The sequence below is a fragment of the Odocoileus virginianus genome, chromosome 21, assembly GCF_023699985.2.
Source record: "Odocoileus virginianus isolate 20LAN1187 ecotype Illinois chromosome 21, Ovbor_1.2, whole genome shotgun sequence".
NCBI classification, from domain to species: Eukaryota; Metazoa; Chordata; class Mammalia; order Artiodactyla; family Cervidae; genus Odocoileus; species Odocoileus virginianus.
Window position 1 is genome coordinate 34,399,750 of NC_069694.1, and position 23,097 is coordinate 34,422,846.

The 23,097-nt window shown below is 44.0% G+C and overlaps 1 protein-coding gene across 2 annotated transcripts in view; it reads right to left on the reverse strand.

The window, feature by feature from the left end:
• Window positions 1-23,097, reverse strand: part of UNC5C (unc-5 netrin receptor C) — a 397,240-nt gene that overhangs the window by 9,802 nt on the left and 364,341 nt on the right. For both annotated transcript variants that reach the window (XM_070452160.1, XM_070452159.1), the window contains 3 exons: window positions 19,608-19,841; window positions 2,047-2,196; window positions 18-182 (listed from right to left, as the gene is read on the reverse strand). In XM_070452160.1, the coding sequence (XP_070308261.1) occupies window positions 18-182; window positions 2,047-2,196; window positions 19,608-19,841 (549 nt within the window). The remainder of the gene's footprint in view (window positions 1-17; window positions 183-2,046; window positions 2,197-19,607; window positions 19,842-23,097) is intronic.

Consider the following 23,097-nt stretch of genomic DNA (forward strand, 5'->3'; position numbering starts at 1 on the left):
TTCTGAGAGCCTCTTACCTCAGACACGGTGCAGTTCAGCTGGAAGATCTGCCCTTCTCCCTCCACTTGCCGCACACACAGTTTGCAGACCAGCTCCACTGTGTTCAGGCTGAATCTTTCCAGAGTGAACGTGCAGTGGAGGTTTCTCTGAGACCCACTCCAGATATGGTAGAAAGGAATTTCCTGAAGCACAGAAAAGGGGGAACCACAAATGAGGGACACAGTACTGCACATGTGAATTACGGTACCTTCTTTACTCCTCACAGTGGTCTGTGCACGAATATATCCCAAGCACCTTTTCAGATGGAAAGACTGAGGACTCACCCAAAGTCCCACAGCTAGTAAGTGGTAGAGTTGAGGTCCAAACCCAGGGACTTGGCCCCAGAACCCAGCCTGCCACTTCTGTCATTTATAAAAAAGCCACTGTAAGTGGGTTTTTTAAAGGTAAGACAATTCCCCAGATAAAACCCATTCCCCTCCAGTCACTGCCCATGAAAAGAACTGCCTGCCAGGGTATCATGGAGGAAAGCAGTCTAAAGGGTGATGCGCTGACCCAGTGCCCTTTCATGCCCATGCCCTCCGCAGGACTAGGAAAGCCAGGACTCACTACAGGTTGGCAACTGGAGGCTTGATTAGCTGCCACATGAAAGCTCCTGGCCTAAAAAGCACCAAGCCTCTAACAGGGATAATTTCCTATGAATCTAGATCACCTCACAGAGCCCATCCTAGAATCTTTTTTTTCAATAAAGGAAAAAAAGGTTGACACACAATGGGAGACCATGTTGGTTAAGAGCAAAGGCTTGGAGCCAAATTCAGTACAAATGAGATGCCTTCCCATTGTTGACTTGGCGATTTGGGGCACGTCGCTTAACCTTTTCTGTCCCCTCATCTGCGAAAGCCTGTGCCTAAGCAAAAGAAAAACCTGAATGAAGGGGGTTAGATGACATTCATCAAAGTACATGAGAGTCTGGAGGATGGTGAGAACTCAGCCAGGCTTAGCTTGAAGTAATATACTATCATTATTATTATTAAAACAGTATTTTCCATTACAGTTGCACACACAAAAACACTGTTCATAAAAGGGGAAGATTTATGGCAGTTGCAAAATCAGAGAAGAGAGGAAAAGGAAGGGAGAGATTTAATGAGCAAGTCAAAGGCAGTCTCTCAATCAAGTGCTGACTTATACAGAAGAGTCTGGCATGCGCCCCCATCAAAGCTCAAGACTGTTAGTGAACTAGTAGGTCCCCCCCCCCCCAATTTATGTGTATGTACCAGACATCTGAGAGTAAGGATGCAGCAGAAAATCTTCCCTCTATCCCTTCTAGTACGTTCATGGCCTTCCATCAGGAAATCACAACCAGTGCAGATGCAGCCCCCATGGGGCCTGGGTGTGCATGCATGTAGACAAGGGTGAGCTGCTTATATAAGTGTGTCTGTGACTCCCAGGACGGAGTCTGAGACTAGGGATCCCATTGCAGCCTCCTGAGAGCCCGGGCTGGCTGATGGAGGTGGAGATGAGAAGCTTGTGGAGAATCTTACTTTCCCCTCATCCAGCTATTATACAGAGGGGACCAGTATTCTTATGCTGGTGTTTAATAAAATCCTGACCCAGGATTTATTTTTACTTGCTATTCCAAGTTTCCAAGATGATGTTTCCTCTAAGTTTTCAATGTAAAGGCACTCTCCTAGTCAGGCTGAAGCCTAATTTGTGTCATGTGGGATACCAATGTTCTCTTTCTCCTATGAATGCTTTTGAGGCTCCTTTTATCAACTCAGTGTTAACATTACTCTGAAAATGAATAGAAATGATGGACTTGAGGTCTTATTTATTGAAAGTAAAACTATAGTACACTTACCTGAAACAATTAAGAGCATTTCCTCCAGTACATCTACAGTATTTTTTGGAAATCCTAAATAATCCCAAACTTTTTTGGAGGAGTATTGAAGTAAGATTACTTTCAAGGAATGGAATATCTTCTGTCTAAATCATTCCAGTTCTCTTTCTTGGAGATGTCCCCAGGCCTTCAGTTCATCTTGGGAACCTTACCTGATATTTGGCCAGTAACTTGCTCTTCCAGAGGGAATGGGCAATATCGTGAATGGATAGGCGCAGGTTGTGGGTGCTGCCTTTAAAGTGAAGAGCCTTAGGTTCTTCTAGGAGCTGTCCTCCCATCTGTCGCTCAAGCTGCAAAACTTCCTGCAAAGACATGCCCCAAACCAAAAGCAAATTGATTGACTGGCGTCTCTTCTGTGGTATCTTCCTCATTCTGCCCCCCACCCCAACACCTGACTGTGCAACACGGGACCTCACCCTCCAGCCTTGAGACCCTCCAACAGAGGCTCCGGCCAGTTTGCAAGGGACTGGTCCCTATGGACCATGGACAGTCAACAAGCCACAGCACACTTGTGCAGCATGCTCAGTACAGTCTGCACTTTCCAAGACAAATGGGATATTTAATCAAATACAGGGAAATAACAATCAGGAACCCAAATGGGGAGAACTCCAATAAAAGAAAAAACAGGAAGAAATATAAACAGATAAGAAAGTAGATTTTCAATGAACTTTTAGGGAAAAGGGCAAATAACTAGAAAACAAACCACATCTTGGATTGGTTAACACCAGCCAACAATTAAAAATCTGGAATGTGTTTTGGGCACCCTTCCTATCTTTTTTAGTTTCCTTACCTACAGAAAGACAATTTCTGTTTAAAATTATCCACTGCACAATTCCTACATATCAAAAAAATTAAAACAGGCTCATTAAATATTCTATTAGAGAAAAGTACACAGATCAGGAGGATTTTCCAGCACCAAATATTGACCTAAATAGTCACTCAGATTAAATTTTTTTTAAAAGTCACCTCATTTTTCAAGACCCATGGCTGATTAAAAAATTTGCTATGTAACTTTTCTTATGCCATAAATATGTAACAAGAGATAAATTCTGTATCTACTTCCATTCCTCAAGCTCATTAATGGGAGTAAATGAAGCATTTCCAACTACAGCTGCAATTATCCAAACATCAGCAAACCATAAGTTATCAATGAATAAAATATCCTGAGTCTCTTTTGCTGTTGGAACCATCCCTGTGCATTTTGTTCCCCTCAAACTTTACCTGTTTTAGTAGCGCAAATACACAGGCATTTATGGCCCTTTTTCTGGGTTCAGGTAATAATGAATTTTGTAGCAATATAAGAACAAAATCTGATTTTCTTCATTGGTGAGATGTCATCTGAAAGCTGCAGCCTGATAATTCAGGTAATCAGTCAGGCCCCATGCCACACACACATATAGGGAGACTATTCCTGCACAGATGGATGGTCACAGTGGAAAACTGTAGTCCAGTAAGTGCAGAGCTTACCCACATCATTGATTAGATGCAAACAGCTCATCTCAAACTGCTCCTTTAGTGGTTCTTAGCATCCATCATCTTTGAGTCAGGTCACTATTGTGTACCACGCAAGCTGCTGAAAGGTGCTATGAGGTATGTTATAGAGGGAATGTTAGGGTAATGTGGAATGTGGTCTCCGGCAGGGACTCCTCTAATTAGTGAGTAATGGAAGAGATGAAGTAACAGCACATTGACACGGATGGGCGGGGCTAGCTGCTCGAGAGCTTCAGTGTTGAGCATATTTGGCCTTGGTGGCCGATGAGCAGCTATTCCTTGCGACAGGAGCCTGAGCAGGCAGCCCCCCGACAGACCTCCTGCGTCACTGCCCTGGCTATGCAGGGGCAGGCTCGAAGGGTCGCCTGTAGGGCTCCAGATCGGCTCAGTCCAGAGTCACACACGCTCCCCACGGAACACCCTCCCACCACACTGCACACGCCATTCCGCAACCAGAATCTGGCCATGTGGAAATGAAGACGCGTAAGAAGAGTGAGTGTTAACTGCAGTTTCTTCTGCTTCAGCAGGAAGGCATAATGAGCTTATGTTGATCATGTTCGGTGTCTAGTTAGCATAATAGAGAAGGCTGACGTTCCCGGTGAACCTGGCACCTGACAAATTCTAAAGCTAAAATGATGTTTGTTTATAAGCCATTAGAAGAAAAGCAACATAATTAGAAATCTTTGAGATTACGCTCATGCCAATCAATCAGTTTTAGCTTCTTTCCAGTACACCCTAATTACCTCATCAAGACATCTAAGAGCAATCGATAGTAATTATCTGATTACTATAGATCTTCATTATGTCCAAATTATCTCCCTGGGATGTCTAGAAGAAGATGCATTGTATTCCAGGAGGTAATTGAACCCAACGATGTATAATCCACACCCCATTCCTACAATCAACACGGATTGTCAGAGGAGATGGAGAATATGATCAGCTTTCTTGGCAGGGAGGACCACTGGTAAAAAACCTAAACTGCCTACTGGTCATGACCTTGAGGTCAAAAAATCTAATACAGCACCACATTTTGACTGCAGGGTCTGAGTAGGAGGTAGTCCGAGGACAAAGCTCAGTCCTTGGCTTGTTCGGCATTGACCTTGATCTGAAGGTAAAGAGCTCTCCCAGTGAGGAAAGAGACTGGGTTGGCGCCAGCCCTCTTTTGAGAGGAAGCACTAGGTAAGATGCCATTTTAAAGAATATGGTGCCAGAGAACACACCCTCTTCACACTGTTACTTTCTTCACCTCTCCACTAACCAGGAGTGACACAAAGCTGCTACCCACAGCTGAGAGAACCTGTCTATTCTGACCTGTTCAGCTGAACAGGAACCCTGGTGAGAGATGAACTGCCCACCAGGACACACCCCTGCTTGGAGCAAGGTTTCTGGACATCTTTGACTGCATACACCATCAGTCAAAACACTGAGCTTGCATTTTATGTTTCTGTACAAATTATATATAATACTTATGTTAACACATCAGCATGTTAACATGTTATAAAATATATCTAAAGTTAAAAGGATGAGCTGTGATGAACAGACACAGACATCCCCATACTGTCTATTTTTGTGCCCAAAGTCTCACTGGCCTGGGGCTGAGAAGCCCATTTTTGGAGACCGCTGGTGGGGGCAGCTGTCCCTCCACTAGGGCTCTGGGAGAAATCAGCCCAGGAGTAAATGATCCTGTAAGATGAATCCTTACCAAAATTAAATTTAACATTGTTTGGCTGGAGAAGAAACGGCTACCCATTCCAGTATTCTGGCCTGGAGAATTCCATGAACCATATAGTCCATGGTGTCACAAAGAGCTGGACATGACTGAGTGACCTTCACTTTCACTTTTCACTTTCTGAAAAGTAGCAACTGGTATCATCATACCCAGGTTGTGCAACTTCAAAAGAACACAACAAATAAAGGAGAAGAAAATATCCAAAGTGCAAATGAAAAATATTAAAGTGTGAATTAAAGGTAGTGCAATCAATAAATAAACAACTCCTTGAAAACTAAAATCATCTAAAGGCACACACGAGACAGAGTCCATTTGCCACCTACAGCAATTCCCATATATAAATGTTATGTCAGAAAACAGAAGAGGCAAGCCCAGTGGATAGGCTAATCAGGGTTTTGTTCCATACTGTTATGGTTTAACTGTCAGAGTTTCAGATACTTTTTATCTGATCCCACTTAATATGACTACAACTTATATTTTAAAAATTCTCTGCATTTCTTCTGCATGAAATCATTTTGGTTATTGTATGTACGATAATGGAGAAGAGAACATAAAAATAACAGATATGTGAATCAATAAGATAATAGTTTTAGAGTTACATGCTTTCCTCTTCTTATGAATGAGGAGCACTCAATCCTTCCTTTGAGCATTCATTCAGTATGCCTGCCAGGAACCATGCCAGGCTCTGGGACATACAGACAAGTGAGCCTCTGTCCTGGCCTCAAACCACACCTGTGAACCTTGGTTGGAGGAAGACCGACATACAGACATGTAACCCCAACACAGTGTGCTAAACTCTAAGACAGCTTCTTTCGGGTCCCAGGCTTCTCTGGGGTCCCAAAGGTCAGGATATTTCACACACCTTAAAAGAGGACAGGAACGAAATATGTTTAAGGTCAAAAGATTTAGGAAGACTTAAGAGAAATATCGTGACCTTGGAAAGAAATGCCGTAACGGGAATTTGGATCATCTAGGCTCGTTTTTCTTAGAAATATAAATGTCACCTTCCTCTGCAAAGGCCGTCCTCCATTCTGGCAGCGCCCCCATCTCAGTGCCTTGTTGGGGCTCTGCTTCTGTAGAAGGGGTCACTTTCTGCTCGCCTTTGTCAGTTCCATCTCCGCCCCTCCAACCTAACCGGGAGAGACTCTCACAGGGGTCAGTTAGCAACAGAAAGTCTCTAGCCCGTCCTTCCGCAGGAACACACGCGTGAACCCTGTGCTGCAGGGGGCAGGCCATACACCAAAGCTGGAATCCCAGGGATCTGGGCAGTCCTGTGGGACAGCTGCTTCCCAGTGTGGTGGCCATCCTAAAGCAGGCTCCTCGCCAGCCCCAAGTGAGGGCTGTATTGATTCAGGGAGCCTGGGAGGGATTGTTCGAAAGGCAGAGACAAGGGATTCCATGGTAGAAACAATTGGCTTTCACAATAACCAATTAAACCAGGACATTATCCATGCTAAGCCATTATTCTGGGCCACTTAAGAGCCGCAATAAATCCAAGCTGCTTTAAAGGTCTGTGCGTACAAAGGGAGCCCCTCTGGCCTGTAACCAGCTCTCCCTGGCTCTTTGAAGATAGGATCTGCCTCCATGAAGGCTTCGGGGAGGAGCCCTACAACGCCTAACCTCGATGTCCCTAAGGCCACAGCTCTTCCCTCTGCATCACTCCTGGGCTGGACCATGCCTGCCTCCCTGCTGCTGCAGTTCCTCCGCCTCCTCCTGTGGGTCTTTCCCAGTGGGGCAAGCATCCGCCTTACAGACAGTGCACACGAGAGCCTCCGGGATACGCTGTCTACCCTCACCTGCAAGTACACACTCAAGAATGTGGTGAGTCTTGATCGTAGGGCAAAGTGGTGACTTTGGACCAGGAACTGTGTGAGGAGCTCGGACCCTGGCTTTGCCCTCCACACCCAGCGCTCATTCCCATCTTCCCGACACCTGTGCTCAGATCCCCGTCCTGCTCAAGGCATGGCCTCCTCTCTCACACCACTGCTCCAAGCTGAGCCTCCTTCCTTGAAGGCGCCTGTTTTAACCTCCAGTTTCTCAGGAATCCAATCCAATTTGTGGGTTATCCAGCCTTTAGCTTCCCCCTCTCTCTGTTTTCTCTCCAATGATTCTCCTATCTCTCCTCTCCTTTTCTGATAAATCTTTATGGGCTTCGCAAGTGGCTCAGTTGTAAAGAATCTGCCTGCCAATGCAGGAGATGCAGGTTCAATCCCTGGGTTAGGAAGATGCCCTGGAGGAGGAAATGGCAACCCACTCCAATATTCTTGCCTGAAAAATCCCATGGACAGAGAAGCCTGGTGGGCTACAGTCTATGGGGTTGCAAAGAGTCTGAGATGACCGAGTGACTGAGCACATAGCTCAGGAAGGAAGGAACACATGATGAGACTTAAATCCCATATAATACATTAAAGTCTCTTCTGGAGAAGAAGGATGGAGGTGAGATCTAGGCTTTGCTTCGTTTTGTCTTGCTTCTTTCTTGATACTGTCTGGATGTGAGTGGTCCACACATTCTTTATTCTAGATGGAAGTGCAGAGGCCTGAACTGGCTGTAGTCACTGCTGCCAAGGGGCCTGGGGGCAATGCCTGGCACCTGGACAGGTGGACATAGCTCTCGTGGGGATATTACTAAGATTTCCATTCAGGGCAAGAGCACAAAGGGTGGCAAATGGAGCAGCAGCCAGCCTTGCATGCCAAGAGGTTCCACTTTGGTTTGGTTTGGCTCTGTGGCTCCATGGAGAGGGACTCTCACTCCACACTCTCTGCAGGGAGGGTGCTGGACTGGGCACGGAAGACTGTTGTGCAGCTGGAGACCTGCGCCCCACCTTCACCAGGCTTCTGCCACATGGACTCGGGGCTCCCCGGGCACCGAGAACGAACCAGCAGGTGTTCAGAGCCCCACATACAGTGAAGCTCCAAAGACAAGCCTTCAAGGACTGTGCTGCCTGCCGTTTTAAAGAATCCCATCTCTCAGCTTTGATGCAGCCTGCCTTGGTCCTGTTCACTCTTCCATCCTGTGCTGGAACCGACCCCTGTCATCCAGGGAGGAGGGCTCTTCTCTCTTTGCTCGAGGCTGTCTCCTCTGCCTTCCAGCCTTCGGGCCCGGGGTCTTCCGAAGCAGAGGGCTGCCCACCTCCCCCGTGCCCTGCCAGCTTTCTAGCGACACCAAGCGCGGGTCCCCGCGGGCCGCCTTTTCCGGCTGCAGGGCCGGCGGAGGGAGCATCTGACCGCCCGCCTCGGGTCACTGCTGCCCCGCCTGTGCACACGCCGGGGGGCCCTGTGCTCCCCCCGAGCCTGCCTGCCAAGCCTCGTCCCTAATGATAACAAGGCTGGACTCGGGTGACCACGCGCACACACCTCCCGTCAAGTCGCCTCATTTCTGGGCTCTGCCTGCTGCTCCAGCAGCTGCTGTGTCCGCGGACGCCTGGTCTGAGCTGCCACTTCCAGCTGCCCAGTCCAGCCGGTTTGTGACACCCTGAAAGAAAATGCTTCAGGGCAGCGCTCAAGGAAGTGGCCATGTTGCTCATCTGCCTCTGGGCTTATTTCTAAGGAGAAGTTGGTCTCCCATATCTATGTATTAGGGATAACTTGATAGGTTGTTCTAAAACTTCTGGAGCCATCTTGTATTTCTCTTCACCCTTGAACATTTAGTTTCTTGTTTTCTGCAATAATAAATTACCATAAGCTTAGTATTTAAGGGCTTCCCTGGCGGCTCAGACAGTGAAGAGTCCACTTGCAATGTAGGAGACCTGGGTTTGATCTCTGAGGTTGGGAAGATCCCCTGGAGGAGGGCATGGCTACCGTCCTCACCCCCCTGCCCCCAGTATTCTTGCTGGAGAATTCCATGGACACAGCAGCCTGGTGGGCTATAGACCATGGGGTTGCAAAGAGTTGGACATGACTGAGCAACTAACACTTGCACTAGTGACCTAAATAACACAAATTTGTTTCCCTATATTTCTGTGGGCTGGAAGTCTGAGGCAGGTCCCGCTGCAATAAAATCAATGTGGTGGTAAGGCTGCTTGCATTTCTGGAAGCTCTATGGAAGAATTTGCTTTTTTGTCTTTTCCAGCTTCCAGAGTTGCCCACGTTCTTCGGCTTATGGTCCCCTTCCTCCTCCTTCAAAGCCAGCAATGGCATATCTCTGCTCCTTCTTCCAGGGTCTTGTCTCCCTTTGACCATAGCTGGGAAAGGTTCCCCACTTTTAGCCACTCAGTAATTAGATCAGACCCGTCCTGATAATTTAGGCTAACCTCCCCATCTCTGGGTCTGCACTTACAACAATACTTGTAAAGTCTCCTTTGCCACCGAAGGTAACATCCTCACAGGTTCTGAACCTTCCATCTTCCACAACTTATACTTCCTCTTCTCTCTTTCCTCCCCCTCTCTCAAACATAAATTCCACTTTGCAGGTCATTTCAGTAACTTGGAGTTACCAAGTTAACTTGGAGACACCAAAAAGAAACTGGTCCCTAAGTAGCTGACCAACCACCCTGCTACCAAACCTGACACTCACACACAATTAGATCACAATTACAGTTAATATCTTCTCTGAGCCATTATCTTCAAAATGCCGTTATAATCTAAATGCCCACCTAGGGACAATTAACATTATCGAGTGACTATTTTGTGCCAGGAAACGTAATAACTTTGGTCTCCTTGACTCGCTTAAGGGTCCCTGATGCAGACCGAGTGACATACCAGAGAGATCAAATTCCATGACCAGGTGATGAGGGGCGGGACCAGTCACGTGAGTCAGCCTGACTTAAGCTTTCCTCTGACCCTACACTTCCTTCCACACACCAAGCAGAGAAAACACACTTGTTGTCATTATCTAATGCATGTATTACATGGACGAATTGGAAAATTAAAGATTTACCAAGCATGGCCATACCCATCAGAGCAAGACCCAGTTTTCCCCACAGCCAGTCCCTCCCATCAGGAAGCTTGTACAAGCCTCTTATCCTCATGCATCAGAGAGCAGACAGAAGAAGCAAGAACTACAATCCCACAGCCTCCAGAATGAAAACCACAATCACAGAAAGCTAACCAAAATGATCACATGGATCACAGCCTTGTGTAACTCAATGAGGCTATAAGCCATGCCATTCAGGGCCACCCAAGATGGATGGGTTATGGCAGAGAGTTCTGACAGAATGTGGTCCACTGGAGAAGGGAACGGCAAACCACTTCAGTATTCTTGCCTCAAGAACCCTATAAACAGTATGAAAAGGCAAAAGATATGACACTGGAAGATAAGCCCCCAGGTTGGTAGGTGTCCAATATGCAACTGGGGAAGAGCAGAGAAATAGCTCCAGAGAAAATGATGCGCCTGGTGGTGAAAGTAAAGTCCAATGCTATAAAAAAACAATATTGCATAGAAACCTGGAATGTTAGGTCCCTGAATCAAGGTACATTGAACGTGGTCAAGCAGGAGTTGGCAAGAGTGAACATCAACATGTTAGGAATCAGTGAACTAAAATGGACAAGAATAGGCAAATTTAATTCAGATGACCATTATATCTACTACTGTGGGCAAGAATCCCTTAGAAGAAATGGAGTAGCCCTCACAGTCAACAAGAGTCCAAAATGTAGTACTTGGATGCAATCTCAAAAATGACAGAATGATCTTGGTTCATTTCCCAGCAAACCATTCAACATCATAGTAATCCAAGTCTGTGCCCCATCCACTAATACCAAAGAAGCTGAACTTGAATGGTTCTATGAAGACATATATCATTTTCTAGAACTAACACCCTAAAAAGATAACCTTTTCATAATAGAGGATTAGAATGCAAAAGTAGGCAGTCAAGAGATACCTGGAGTAACAGGTAAGTTTGGCCTTGGAGTACAAAATGAAGCAGGGCAAAGGCTCACAGAGTTTTGCCAAGAGAATGTTCTGGTCATAGAAGAACCCTCTTCCAACAACACAAGGGATGATTCTACACATGGACATTACCAGATGGTCAATACTGAAAGCAGACTGATTGTGTTTTTGCTGCCAAAGATGGAGAAACTCTATACAGTCTGTAAAAATAAGACCTGGAGCTGACTATGGCTCAAATTATCAACCCCTCATTGCAAAATACAGGCTTATATTGAAGAAAGTAGGGAACACCACTAGACCATTGAGGTATGACTAAAATAAACTCCCTTATTATACAGTGGAGGTGACCAATAGATTCAAGGGATGAGATCTGGTAGATAGAATGCCTGAAGAACTATGGATGGAGGTTCATAACTTTGTATAGGAAGTGGTGACCAAAACCATCTTCAAGAAAAAGAAATGCAAGAAGGCAAAGTAGTTGTAAGAGGAGGCCTTAATAATAGCTGAGAAAAGAAAAGAAGCAAAAGGCATGAGAAAAAGGGAAAGATATACCTAATTGAATGAATGATATACCTAAGAGAATACCAAGGAGAGATAAGAAAGCCTTAAGTGAACAATGCAAAGAAATAGAGGAAAACAACAAAATGGGAAACACTAGAGATCTCTTCAAGAGATACCAAGGAAACATTTCATGCAAAAGAAAGAAAGTGAAGTCACTCAGTTGTGTCCAGCTCTTTGCAACCCCATGGACTGTAGCCTACCAGGTTCCTCCATCCATGGGATTCTCCAGGCAAGAGTACTGGAGTGGGTTGCCATTTCCTTCTCCAGAGGATCTTCCCGACCCAGGGATCAAACCTTGGTCTCCTGCATTGGAGGCAGACACTTTACCATCTGAGCCACCAGGGAAGCCATTTCATGCAAAGATGGGGCAATAAGGACAGAAATGGCAAGGACCTATCAGAAGCAAAAGAGATTTAGAAGGGGTGACAAGAATACACAGAAGAACTATAAAAATGACCCAGATAACCACAATGGTGTGGTCACTCACCTAGAGCCTGACATGCTGGAGTGTGAAGTCAAGTGGAACTTAGGAAGCATTACTACAAAGCTAGTGGAGGTGATGGAATTCCAGCTGAGCTTTTTCAAATTCTAAAAGATAATGCTGTTAAAGTGCTGCACTCAATATGTCAGCAAATTTGGAAAACTCAGCAGTGGTCACAGAGCTGGATATGATCAGTTTTCATTCCAATCCCAAAGAAAGGCAATGCCAAAGAATGTTCAAACTGCCACAAAATTGCACTCATTTCACCTGCTAGCAAGGAAATACTCAATATCCCTCAAGCTAGACTTCAATGGTACATGAACCAAGAACTTCCAGATGTGTAAACAGGATTTAGAAAAGGCAGAGGAACCAGAGATCAAATTTCCAACATCTGTAGGATCATAGAAAAAGCAAGAGAATTCCAGAAAAACATCTACTTTTACTTCATTTACTATGTTAAAGCCTTTGGCTGTGTGGATTACAATAAACTGTAGAAAATTCTTAAAGAGATGAGAATATCAGACCACCTTACCTGTCTCCTGAGAAAGTTATATGCAGGCCAAGTGGCAGCAGTTAGAAAAGGACATGGAACAACAGACTGATTCAAAATCGGGAAAGGAGTATATCAAGGCTGTGTATTGTCACCCTGCTTATTTAACTTCTGTGCAGAGTATATCATGTGAAATGCTGGCCTGGATTAATCACCAGCTGAAATCAAGATTCCCAGGAAGAATATCAACAACCTCAGATATGCAGATGATACCATTCTAATGGCAGAAAGTGAAGTGAAATTAAAGAGCCTCTTGATGAGGGTGAAAGAAAAGAGTGAAAAAGCTGGCTTTAAATTCAACATTCAGAAAACTAAGATCATGGCATCTGGTCCCATCACTTCATGGCAAATAAATGGGGAAAAAGGGGATACAGTGGCAAATTTTAATTTCTTAGGGTCCAAAATCAATGTGAATGGTGATTGCAGCCACAAAATTAAAAGATGCTTGCTCCTTGGAAGAATAGCCATGACAAACCTAGACTGTGTATTAAAAGGAAGGGACATCACTTTGCTGACAAAGGTCCATATAGTTAAAGCTATGGATTTTCCAGTAATCATGTAGGAATGTAAGAGTCGGACCTTAAAGAAGACTGAGCACTGAAGAACTGATGCTTTCGAGTTGTGGTGCTGGAGAAGACTATTAAGAGGCCCTTGGACAGCAAAGAGATCAAACCAGTCGATCCTAAAGAAAATTAGTCCTGAATATTCACCGGAAGGACTGATGCTGAAGTGTCAATGATTTGGCCACTTGATGTGAAGAGCCAACTCACTGGAAAAGATCCTGACAGTGGGAAAGGCTGAGGGCAAGAGGAGAAGGGGAAGACAGAGGAGGAGATGGTTGGATGGTATCACTGACTCAATGGACATGAGTTAGAGCAAACTCTGGGAGACAGTGAAGGACAAGGAAATCTGGCATGTGGCAGTCCTTGGGGCTGGAAAGAGTCAGACACAGCTTAGCAGCTGAACAACATGGCCAAATATATTAATTTCAAAGACATGGTCCTGAAAATATGAAATGTAGGTCACACTAGTTTTAAGGTGGTTTGAGGGAAGTGAATGAAAAGATACGGCTAATGGGGCCAACCCAATGGAAGGCCAGCCTTCATTGGCCCAGAAGAGGCAGGGGTGAGGTGTTCTGGGTTCAGCAGGGTTACATCTGGTCATGGAGGGGACATCAGAGCATCAGTGAGGAAGCACCAGGTGGCGGGATAAAATAAATTCTTTTAACGGCTACCTTTGACTATCTTATGACTACCCTGAGAAACTGAGGGTCACACAATTATCAACTAGATTTCCGACTTTCATTTTAAGTGTTTCTTTCATTTTTCTCTTATCTTTCCACATAATACGATCTTTCACAGAGTTACCATGTTACAACCTGGATTAGGCTATGTGATTACTGAAGTAATACAAAGACAACTCTCTTCCGTGACAAATGACCACATAAAGCATGGTACACATCCTTTGGATCATATCGCATATACATTTGTCAGAAATTCAATTTACATGATTGTATGTATGATACATGAGACTGCCCATATTATATGCAAATAACTCCCCTTTTAGGTTCAGAGTTTTTATAAACCTCTTTATTAGGAAAGGACAGTCAGAATTGCACTCCTAGGATAGTGGGACAGAAATCACTTACGTTGACACTGATGTATGTTTCTCCCTGTAGTGTTTTTAAACTTATACTTCTGGTCTATTTATATTAGGATTTAAGCCTTTGAAAAAAATGAAAGGAAAATACCAATATTGCTTTAATCACCAAAAGAGAAGGCAAAGAGAAAAGCTGTGACATACCCAACTCAATCTTTTCAATAGATGTGACCTCTCTATTTGGGAACAGAAGTGGTTCTAAACTATTCTCACAATTCTTAGCACCTTCATATCTGTACATGAACTCAGCTCCCACACTGCTCCCTCTTGTCCTTCCAGCACATGAACGGGGGAAAACAAACAAACACACACCATCTGAAAGGTACATAAAAGAATTCCACCATCTCCCAGCAGTCTTGACTTTTACTCCAATAGTCACTGCCAGCGTTCTAATTCAATATTAATATTTCCATGTTGCGAAGTACAGCTTTTAAGTTTGAGGTGACCAGTTTTGCTTCCAGGTTTTAACAAAACTCAAGGAAATTGTCATAAAAGCTGCCAAATTCAAAGAGGTGGGTGGTGGGTGGTAAGATGAAAGAATGCATCAGGGCTGCGGAGACAGACTGACGTGGTGTTTCCTTTTACTTCTTCCCCATCCACATGGACAGTGTGACAAAAAGTGAGAATTAATATTCCCAGCATGTTCAGATCCAAACACTGGGCTGGTCTCTCTCTAACAGCTCTCCAAACTATGCAGTTCCAACCCCCAAGAATGAGTGCTGCATTGGGCTCCCCTCTCAGCTCCTTGTCCAACCCTCTGTGAGGATTTCTGCAATTCAGAAAGACTTCCCAGTCCACAGCAGTAACTCTAAGAAAATATCAAGTCTGGGGAGACCCACCTCCAGGCATCGCTTGCTAAGCTGGAGACAGAGGTGGTGGAGAAGTTGGATTAAAGTCCCAATAAGAAAGTAGAGCTCTTTTCCATCAGAGCTCAAACTAGGTGAGAAAAGGTTGAAAGAAAAGGTCTGCAAAGTAAAGAACAGCAGCTGAGGGAGTGTCCCTTGGCTGATACCATAGGTGTTAGGTCACAGCAACCATGAAGGAGCTGTGGTACTGCCAGGAATTTGGGAAGAGTGGAGAGGCTTGGAAGAAATATGTGAAATCTCATGAGTCAAGGAGAGATACAGAAAAGGACTGTGCAGAAGCAGGAGAGCTATAGCTTAGGGCAGATGTCTTGAGGGTATAATATACTCGATCAGAAATTTATAATTTATTTTAGAGAAACTCAATAGCCTGGAAGCAGAACTGGAGGGCCTGTTCAGTGGAGGTCATCTGTAGCCATGGAAATTAGAAAAACCTGCAGCAGCTTTAGATGGCAAAAGATTTCTGAGTGGAAGTGAGCTCCCTGGAGATACAGGTAAGAGCAGATGAATGTTTGTGGAGCAGGAGACCAGGGAAGGTTGAGGCAGGTCTTTCTTCAAGAGCAGCTTACATGCACCTTGTGGAAGAGAGATGCAAGGTCGGATGCTTTCACTGGTGGAGATCTTGGCTGGTGGAGATTGCAGTTCCTACTGTGGATGAAGAATACCCACACTGGAGGATAGGTAGTGCAGAATGACAGGAATGTTAGTAGAATACAATTGAGCAAAAGAACTATGAATATGAGATGACTCTGAATTTAAGAGGATGAGGATGAGACAAGTGCTCGGGCCTGGTGCACTGGGAAGACCCAGAGGAATCGGGTGGAGAGGGAGGTGGGAGGGGGGATCGGGATGGGGAACACATGTAACTCCATGGCTGATTCATGTCAATGTATGACAAAACCCACTGAAATGTTGTGAAGTAATTAGACTCCAACTAATAAAAATAAATGAAAAGAAAAAAAAAAAGAGGATGATGGAATAAAAGGAGTGGAAAGAGAGCATGAGGCAGGTACTGCTAGGATGGAAGTTTGTACTGAGGAACTGACTTGGGTAATGAATCACGGAGTAACAGATTAAAGAATAATAAACAGAAAAGCCCGCCCAGGAGTAGATCAATGCCCCAGAAATAGTCGGTGATATGAGAAGTACTGAAACTTTCCCTCTTGGCCTCTTGGTTAGTTAGGGGTGTGGTGTTTACCGTAGAGACTGTGGGAGACACATATTAGTTGGGAGATCCAGTTACAGGTAATGTGAGCAGGTGAAGGTATGGGTGAGAAATTAATTTGGGGATATAGGAAAGTTTTCCCTCAGTAGAATTAAAGTGCCAGAAAGACCTCGGAAATTGTTTAGTACAGTAGTTTATAACCTTAGTTGCACTGTATAATAACACAGTATAATAACACAGACAGTGCTCAAACAAACAAAAACCAAACTCAGTATCTACACGGATCAGATCAGAACCTTTGGGCTGGAACCCTGAAACAAGTTCTTTTTTAAAAAGTCTCCCAACTGACTCCTATGTGTGCTGGATAGAGAACTACTACTTAGGATTTGGGATGAATATGGGTGAGGAGTGGGGTGGATCTCAAGGAGGAGGTATTTGGAGGGGTGACACAAAAGACAGTATTTATAGATAACAGCGATGAGAGGATCAGGGAGACGGGAGGGAGGCTGGGGGGAACATGGGCAGGCAATGTGCCAAGAAAGCAGAAGTTTGGTAATGAAGGGCCTTTCCGAGTTAATGGGCCCCAAAGTTCCACTTCGAGCATGAGCATAAGGCAGTTTTGGCAGGGCTGAACTAACACTCTCTTTGGTGTGCTGGGTTACCTGTAACTAGGATTTTGGCATTTCTGCATTGTTTAAAGTCCATGAGGTGCAAGAAAGCCTTATTCATTATTTACGTTTCTTTCAGGCTAAGTGCTGGATCCCAATGCTGAGAATTTATAAACGTCTATTTGGAAAGCACTGACCATAATATAAACTCCTCTTGGGTTGTTTTTACTTCTTAAACTTGTTTGTCAGTCTCTCTTAGTGTTGACCATTTGCATCTCTTCTCACTAGTTATCATAATAAAAATTATTTTATGAGATCTAACTTTTTTTTTGCAAGGATTTGTGTATGTCTGTCGAGAAGAAAGGTCAAGAGTGCCCGAGTATGAAAATTACTTGTGTGAATATAAAATGTGTGTATCAGATATTTCAGATACGGTATAGATCTTCGATGAATGCTTTTTGCAATGATTTTTCTTTGAATTACTAAAAAAAGTTGCCTTAATCAGACCCCGTGGATTGCCTACACACACAGTTTTTCCTAAGAAGGATTTATGCCTAGGATGATTTCTATCCTGACTGCACCTTGGAAGTATCACATTCACAAAGAATATAAAAGAAATAACCTCAAGCTTTACACAAGAGCTGTGTGTTCACATCATTTAACATCAGGAACTCCTACAGGCTAAACCATCAAAAATATATCCAAGGACCAACTGTGGTTCCTCTCCTCATGGACACAACCTGTAACACTCAGTTTTTGTGACCTAGAAGTACTCTCTGGATGGAAATTCCAGAAGGAAATACCCTGAATTTCAGAAAAAATATCTCTTCCCGGGGCTTTCTAGATGCATCTTTGTCCCACTTCTCTACTTCCTCCTCATGTGGCTCCTCTTTGGCTGCCCCACATCTCCCTTGCAAAGGCCGGGCTCCCCCAGGCCCTGGGCTCTAGGGTGTGGCTCTCTGAGCTGCCCACTTGAGGAGTAGAGAGTCCAGACAGCCACCAGCTGCCTGGGCATGAAGCCTGCTATTTCACCTGATAGTGTGACCGAGAGCAACTTACTTCACCTTTCTATGCCTTGGAGTGCACAGCTGTAAAACGGGGACAGTGGGGTCCCACAGGTTGTTGTGAAGATTCAGTGGGTTAATAAAAGGTACGTAGGGACTTCCCTGGTGGTCCACTGGCTAAGGCTCTGAGCTCCCAATGCAGGGGCCCTGGTCCCATCCCTGGTCAGGGAACTAGATCCCACATGCCACAACTAAGGGTTCACATCCTGCAACTAAAGGCCTTGCATGCTGCATCTAGGACCTGGCACAGCCAAATAAATAAAAAGCTATAAGAAAAGGTACTTAGAATCTTGTGCAGCACATTGGAAATTCTCAGTAATGTTTCTTATCTCTGTTTTCTCTCTCTACTCTCCCTTGACATTCTTCCCAATCATCATGGATGACAAATATCAATGCTGTATGGTTGGTTCCCCAAACTCCCAGGATCTGCTCTTGGCTGGGAGAGTCTCACCTATATTTCTAACTGTTTATTGGGCATCTTGGTCCTGGTGTCGAATCCATGTTCTGATTCAATATACCCAAGGCAAAGCCACCATATCACGACTCCAGAGCTACCCACCCCCGAAGCTGCTACTATTACTTAGAGGCAGACCTGACCTTCTGCTCCACCCATGCAGGGTTCCTAGTCTTCAGGGACTGCAAGAATTACTTATTAGGACTTTCCTACCTGTTTCGCTTCTTCTCACTCCTCTGTCTTAACCCCAGCTCTATCACACTTTTCTTAGCTTGACTCTATCTTTCCACTGATGTCAGACGAGTATTTCTAATATATATTTACAGTCATGTTTATCTTCTATTTACACCTCTCCAGTGATTCTTCATTAACTCAAGAAATGGAATCTCCATGCCTCTCTCTGATCCTCAAGGTCCCTCTGAATATGCCTATCTGTCACTTTTGGCTTTCTGGAAATGAGATGCTGTATAGAGTCTGTATTTACTGTTCCCTCTGTTTTCTTCATGCTGTTCCCTTCACCCAGAATCTTGTGTTTCTTCCCCATTATTGATGGTCAAATCTTAGCTTCCTATAGAGCCAATCTCAAATGTTAGCTCCTTTTCAGATTTCCTCAAAATAACATGATGCCTCCTTCTCCTGAATTCCCATAAAACTTTGCATTCACTTATGGCATTTATCACACTCTGATTTGCCTCCAAGTCCTTGGCATACTTCTTTTCACTCTCCTTCTAGATCATAATGTCTTCAGAGGCACTCACTAGATCCTTTAAAGCTTCAAATGGGAGAAAATGAATGGCAGTAATAGCACCAGGAATTAAGGCCATTTATTCTATAAAGCAGAAGCCTGTTGTCAAATGCTAACCCTCTTCCACACAGCCCTTATAAAAAGAATGGGAAAGCATATAATGAAGCAGCACACAAGAGGCACATAGAGTGTGAGCAGTTATGCCAGCTCCTTTTATAGGAAGAACACAGCTGAGATAAACATGGAAGCAGGTCATTTACCATCCACGCGTCTCACTGCCAAATTCTTCCACTTCTAAATTTTTCATTAAAAGAAATCAAGGAAGGTAAACAAAAGTAGCCCTTGGGAGGCGTCGGCTGAATGGAAATGGCGTATTTATCAGCAGGGCCCCAGAGAAACGCCTAATTTGTCTTGTAGCTGCATCTCTGGGGGCCAAACACTTGTGCTCACGCGCTTGGTGCACACACACACACCCCGTCTCTAGGGGTGAGGTGCGCGGGCCAGGCCGGGGCTGCCTACCTTCAGGGCGTCCTGAGTGTCGTCCAGACAGTACACTCGGAGGCTGTACTCGAGCGAGGAGCAGCAGAGCGGCCCGAAGAGGGCCAGCTTCAGGCGCTTGGCGGCTGCTTTGGTGGTGGACTGCCCGACCAGGGCGTAGGTGCCGAGGTTCTCGGAGAGGAGGTGGCAGGCCTCCGCGTCCAGCTGAATGTAGCACGGGGTGGTGAAGTTTTCCTCGCCCACCACCACCACGTCCTGCGGGACCAGAAGGAAGGGGCGGTGGCTGAGCCTCTGATGGCCATGATGGTGGCCGACGGAGGCGCAAAGAGCAGGGCCTTTACCCCTGAGTTCTGATTATTCCCTTTCCTGCTCTGTTTTTCTTTCTCTGACTTTACTATACTTTTATTTCCATTCTTCATCATTCTCTCCCTTACTTTGTTTGCCTGATAACATGCTTTATTTAGAAGACCTTCATTTAGCCTTTTTTGATCTTTCAAGAATCTCCATTCTGGGGTCTATCTAAAATTCCAAAAGAAATTTACATTATCCTTTGAACTTCAGTATATTTGAATTGATTTTCTGTTTCTGACCATTTGCTTTAATCTCTAAATTGCTAATTTAATCCAAAAGTACTCTTTTAGTTTGATGTGATTTCAGCATGGTAGTTTTTCCCCTAAAAATTTAGGGGTTTGAAAAGAATTTTTAAAAAATAATTAGGAAAATTAAAGAATTATGCAATACCATTCTACTGAGTTCTCCCAAACTCACCTATCAATTACTTTTCCAAAGTGGCACACTGCCTTTACCTCATAATCTGGGCCCTTGGACTTTGCTAAAAGCACAGTATGGCAAACTCTATGCATTTGACACATGCTATTTTTTCATGTAAGCCTTTAAGCAGTCTTTTAGATTTTTAATATTCAAGCAAGAAATAAAGACAAGTGGAACTGATAACTATATTAACCGGGTTTTGATTTAACCAAATGACTCTGGCCACAGAAATCATCTGAAAGACCAAGCACAGAATCCATAAAACAAGGGTCACAATTCCATGGTAGAAAGGTAACAGGACTGTGTGAAGCAGACAGAAAATAACAGGGAACGGTAGAGACTGCGGGGAAGCACAGCACAAGCCAGCCTAAAGAGCTCAGTGTCCACTTGCCTTCAGTCACCGCGGCCATGCAGGAATGGGCTCTCAGTACCTTAACTGTAAGCATTTTTGCTGTAGGCATTTTTGCCTGGTGATTAATGGGTGGTAAAGCCGCTTTGCCACAAAAGGTGAAATAGTAAAAAATAAAAGACATTAACAAAAATAATAAAACATGAAAACATGAATAACAAAAAGACTTTATTTTGAAATAAAAAATATTTTAAAACATTTGAAATGTGTGGGGATTCATGACAATACTGTACAAATAACTTGTTTTTATTTTGAGGGTTATACACATGCCCCTGTCTTCAATATCTTTCAATCCTAGTATTATACATATTTTTTGCTTGTTCATGCATCTCCTTATTTGGCATTTCACTTTTCTTATGCAAAAATTTCTTTCTAATTAAGAGAAGTATGTTTCCAAATACTAGGATGCATATTTATAATTGAGCTTTATATTGTGGTGTAAACGTCTCTATACCATTGCTTGTTCTTGGTTCACATTCTCACTTGTCCCATGACAGATGTTCCAAAGTTCTATGAGAAAAGTGGGCTCAACTCTGTGCCTTTTCAGCCCTTGGCCTCTTTCAGATTTATGGGATATAGAAATGTGAGTACGTGTTAGTGGAGAGATGAAACCAAGCTGTCAACTTTGGTTTGAGGTTGACCAAAGAGGTGACCAAACTGTCACACCAAACTGTCCACCGGGTATTTTATCTTTTACACCAAAATTGACTTATGACCAATTAGTTACGTGGCAAAGATGCTTGTGGTAATAAAGATGTCTATGTCAAAGATGCTTACAGTGAAAGTACAGTAAAAGTACCAGGTACAGCAGGAGTTCAGGGCCAGGGAGGACGCAGCCTTTAATTTTTCAAGAGAAGTTGGAAGTTCAGATTTTGTTTCTTGAAACCGTCCAACTTTTAATTCATTCAAATTTAAAAGAGAATTTCATGTGGGAGGAATGAAACCATGTGAGGGCACAACTCAGCCTCTGCATTAGACTACTTATTCTCTGCAGAGGCCGCAACCAAGTTACATTGCTTCCTACTGTATCTATGTGGGCCTGGCTCATGGTGAGCAAATAGTTATTTATCAAAAACATGAACAAATGTTTCATCATAAATTGAGTCCCCAGGGCTTGTCACAGCTTTGAAAGTTGCCACCTCACATGGCTATTTATTAGTTAGGCCTTGCAACATCATCTGAGCTACATACACCATGATTGTGTTTTAATAGCATTCATGAAATCATTTCTTCAGCTGAACCCATACCTAAAGATGAAGCTCTAACTGAACTAAAAAGGAGAGAAAGGGACTCAGCACCTCTAGGCTTATTTCAGCTCCAGAAGGACACCTGGAAAAAAGCTGCTTTCTTCAGTAGGGCAAGGACAAGCCTTGAGTGTCCTTTCCTGATGGCATGTTACAGAAAGCCTCCTAGAAGAAATGGCAGAGGACGAATGCTCCCTGTTCCCATCACAAATATAATGACAGTCTTTTCATAAGGATTTCCCTCTTCTACTCTTCATAACTCTTTCTTTTCTTTTCCTCTTATCATTATTGTTATTGCTATTATCACTCAAATCCAGAAATACGGTATTATGGTAATAGGTGGAGAATCATGCCAACAAAGTAGGATCCCTCGAGATTAAGACTTTGGTATGTTTCTGAGATAAATCATTTAAACTTAAATGGAACTGAAGTTAGACCTGGTCAAGTCCAGTCTTAACATTAAGTATAGCCCTAGACTTTAATCCAGGTCCTCTTGCCAGGAGCGGTGCTCACGTGACCAAGATGAGTGTATGTCCATAGAGAGGACATTCCAGATAATCCCAGAGATGCCTGCTATGCTTCTATCTCTACTATTATTTTTTCCTAAAATATTAGGAGTTGAGTCATAATGTTATTTTTTTCCTATAGTTTTCTTTCCCAAAAGAAAAGTACTGTAAGTAATCACAAAATACACACAACATGTGCCGTGTGCTGGGCTTAGTCGCTCAGTATGTCTGACTCTTTGCAACCTTATGCACTGTAGCCTGCCAGACTCCTCTGTCCATGGGATTCTCCAGGCCAGAATACTGGAGTGGGTTGCTATGCCCTCCTCCAGGGGATCTTCCCAACCCAGGGATCGAGCCAAGACATTCCGCATTGCAGGTGGATTCTTTACCCTCTGAGCCACGAGGGAAGCCCACACACAACATGCATATTGGATAATTCTCTTGTAAAGACTACACAAATCACTTTTTTTTTTTAAGGTATTTGGTATAAAATCTTCATGGTAAATATAACAAATCATTTTGCACTTAATTTCAGGTTTAACTGCAGGGTTCTGATGGAAACAGCAGGATCTGTTTAAGGT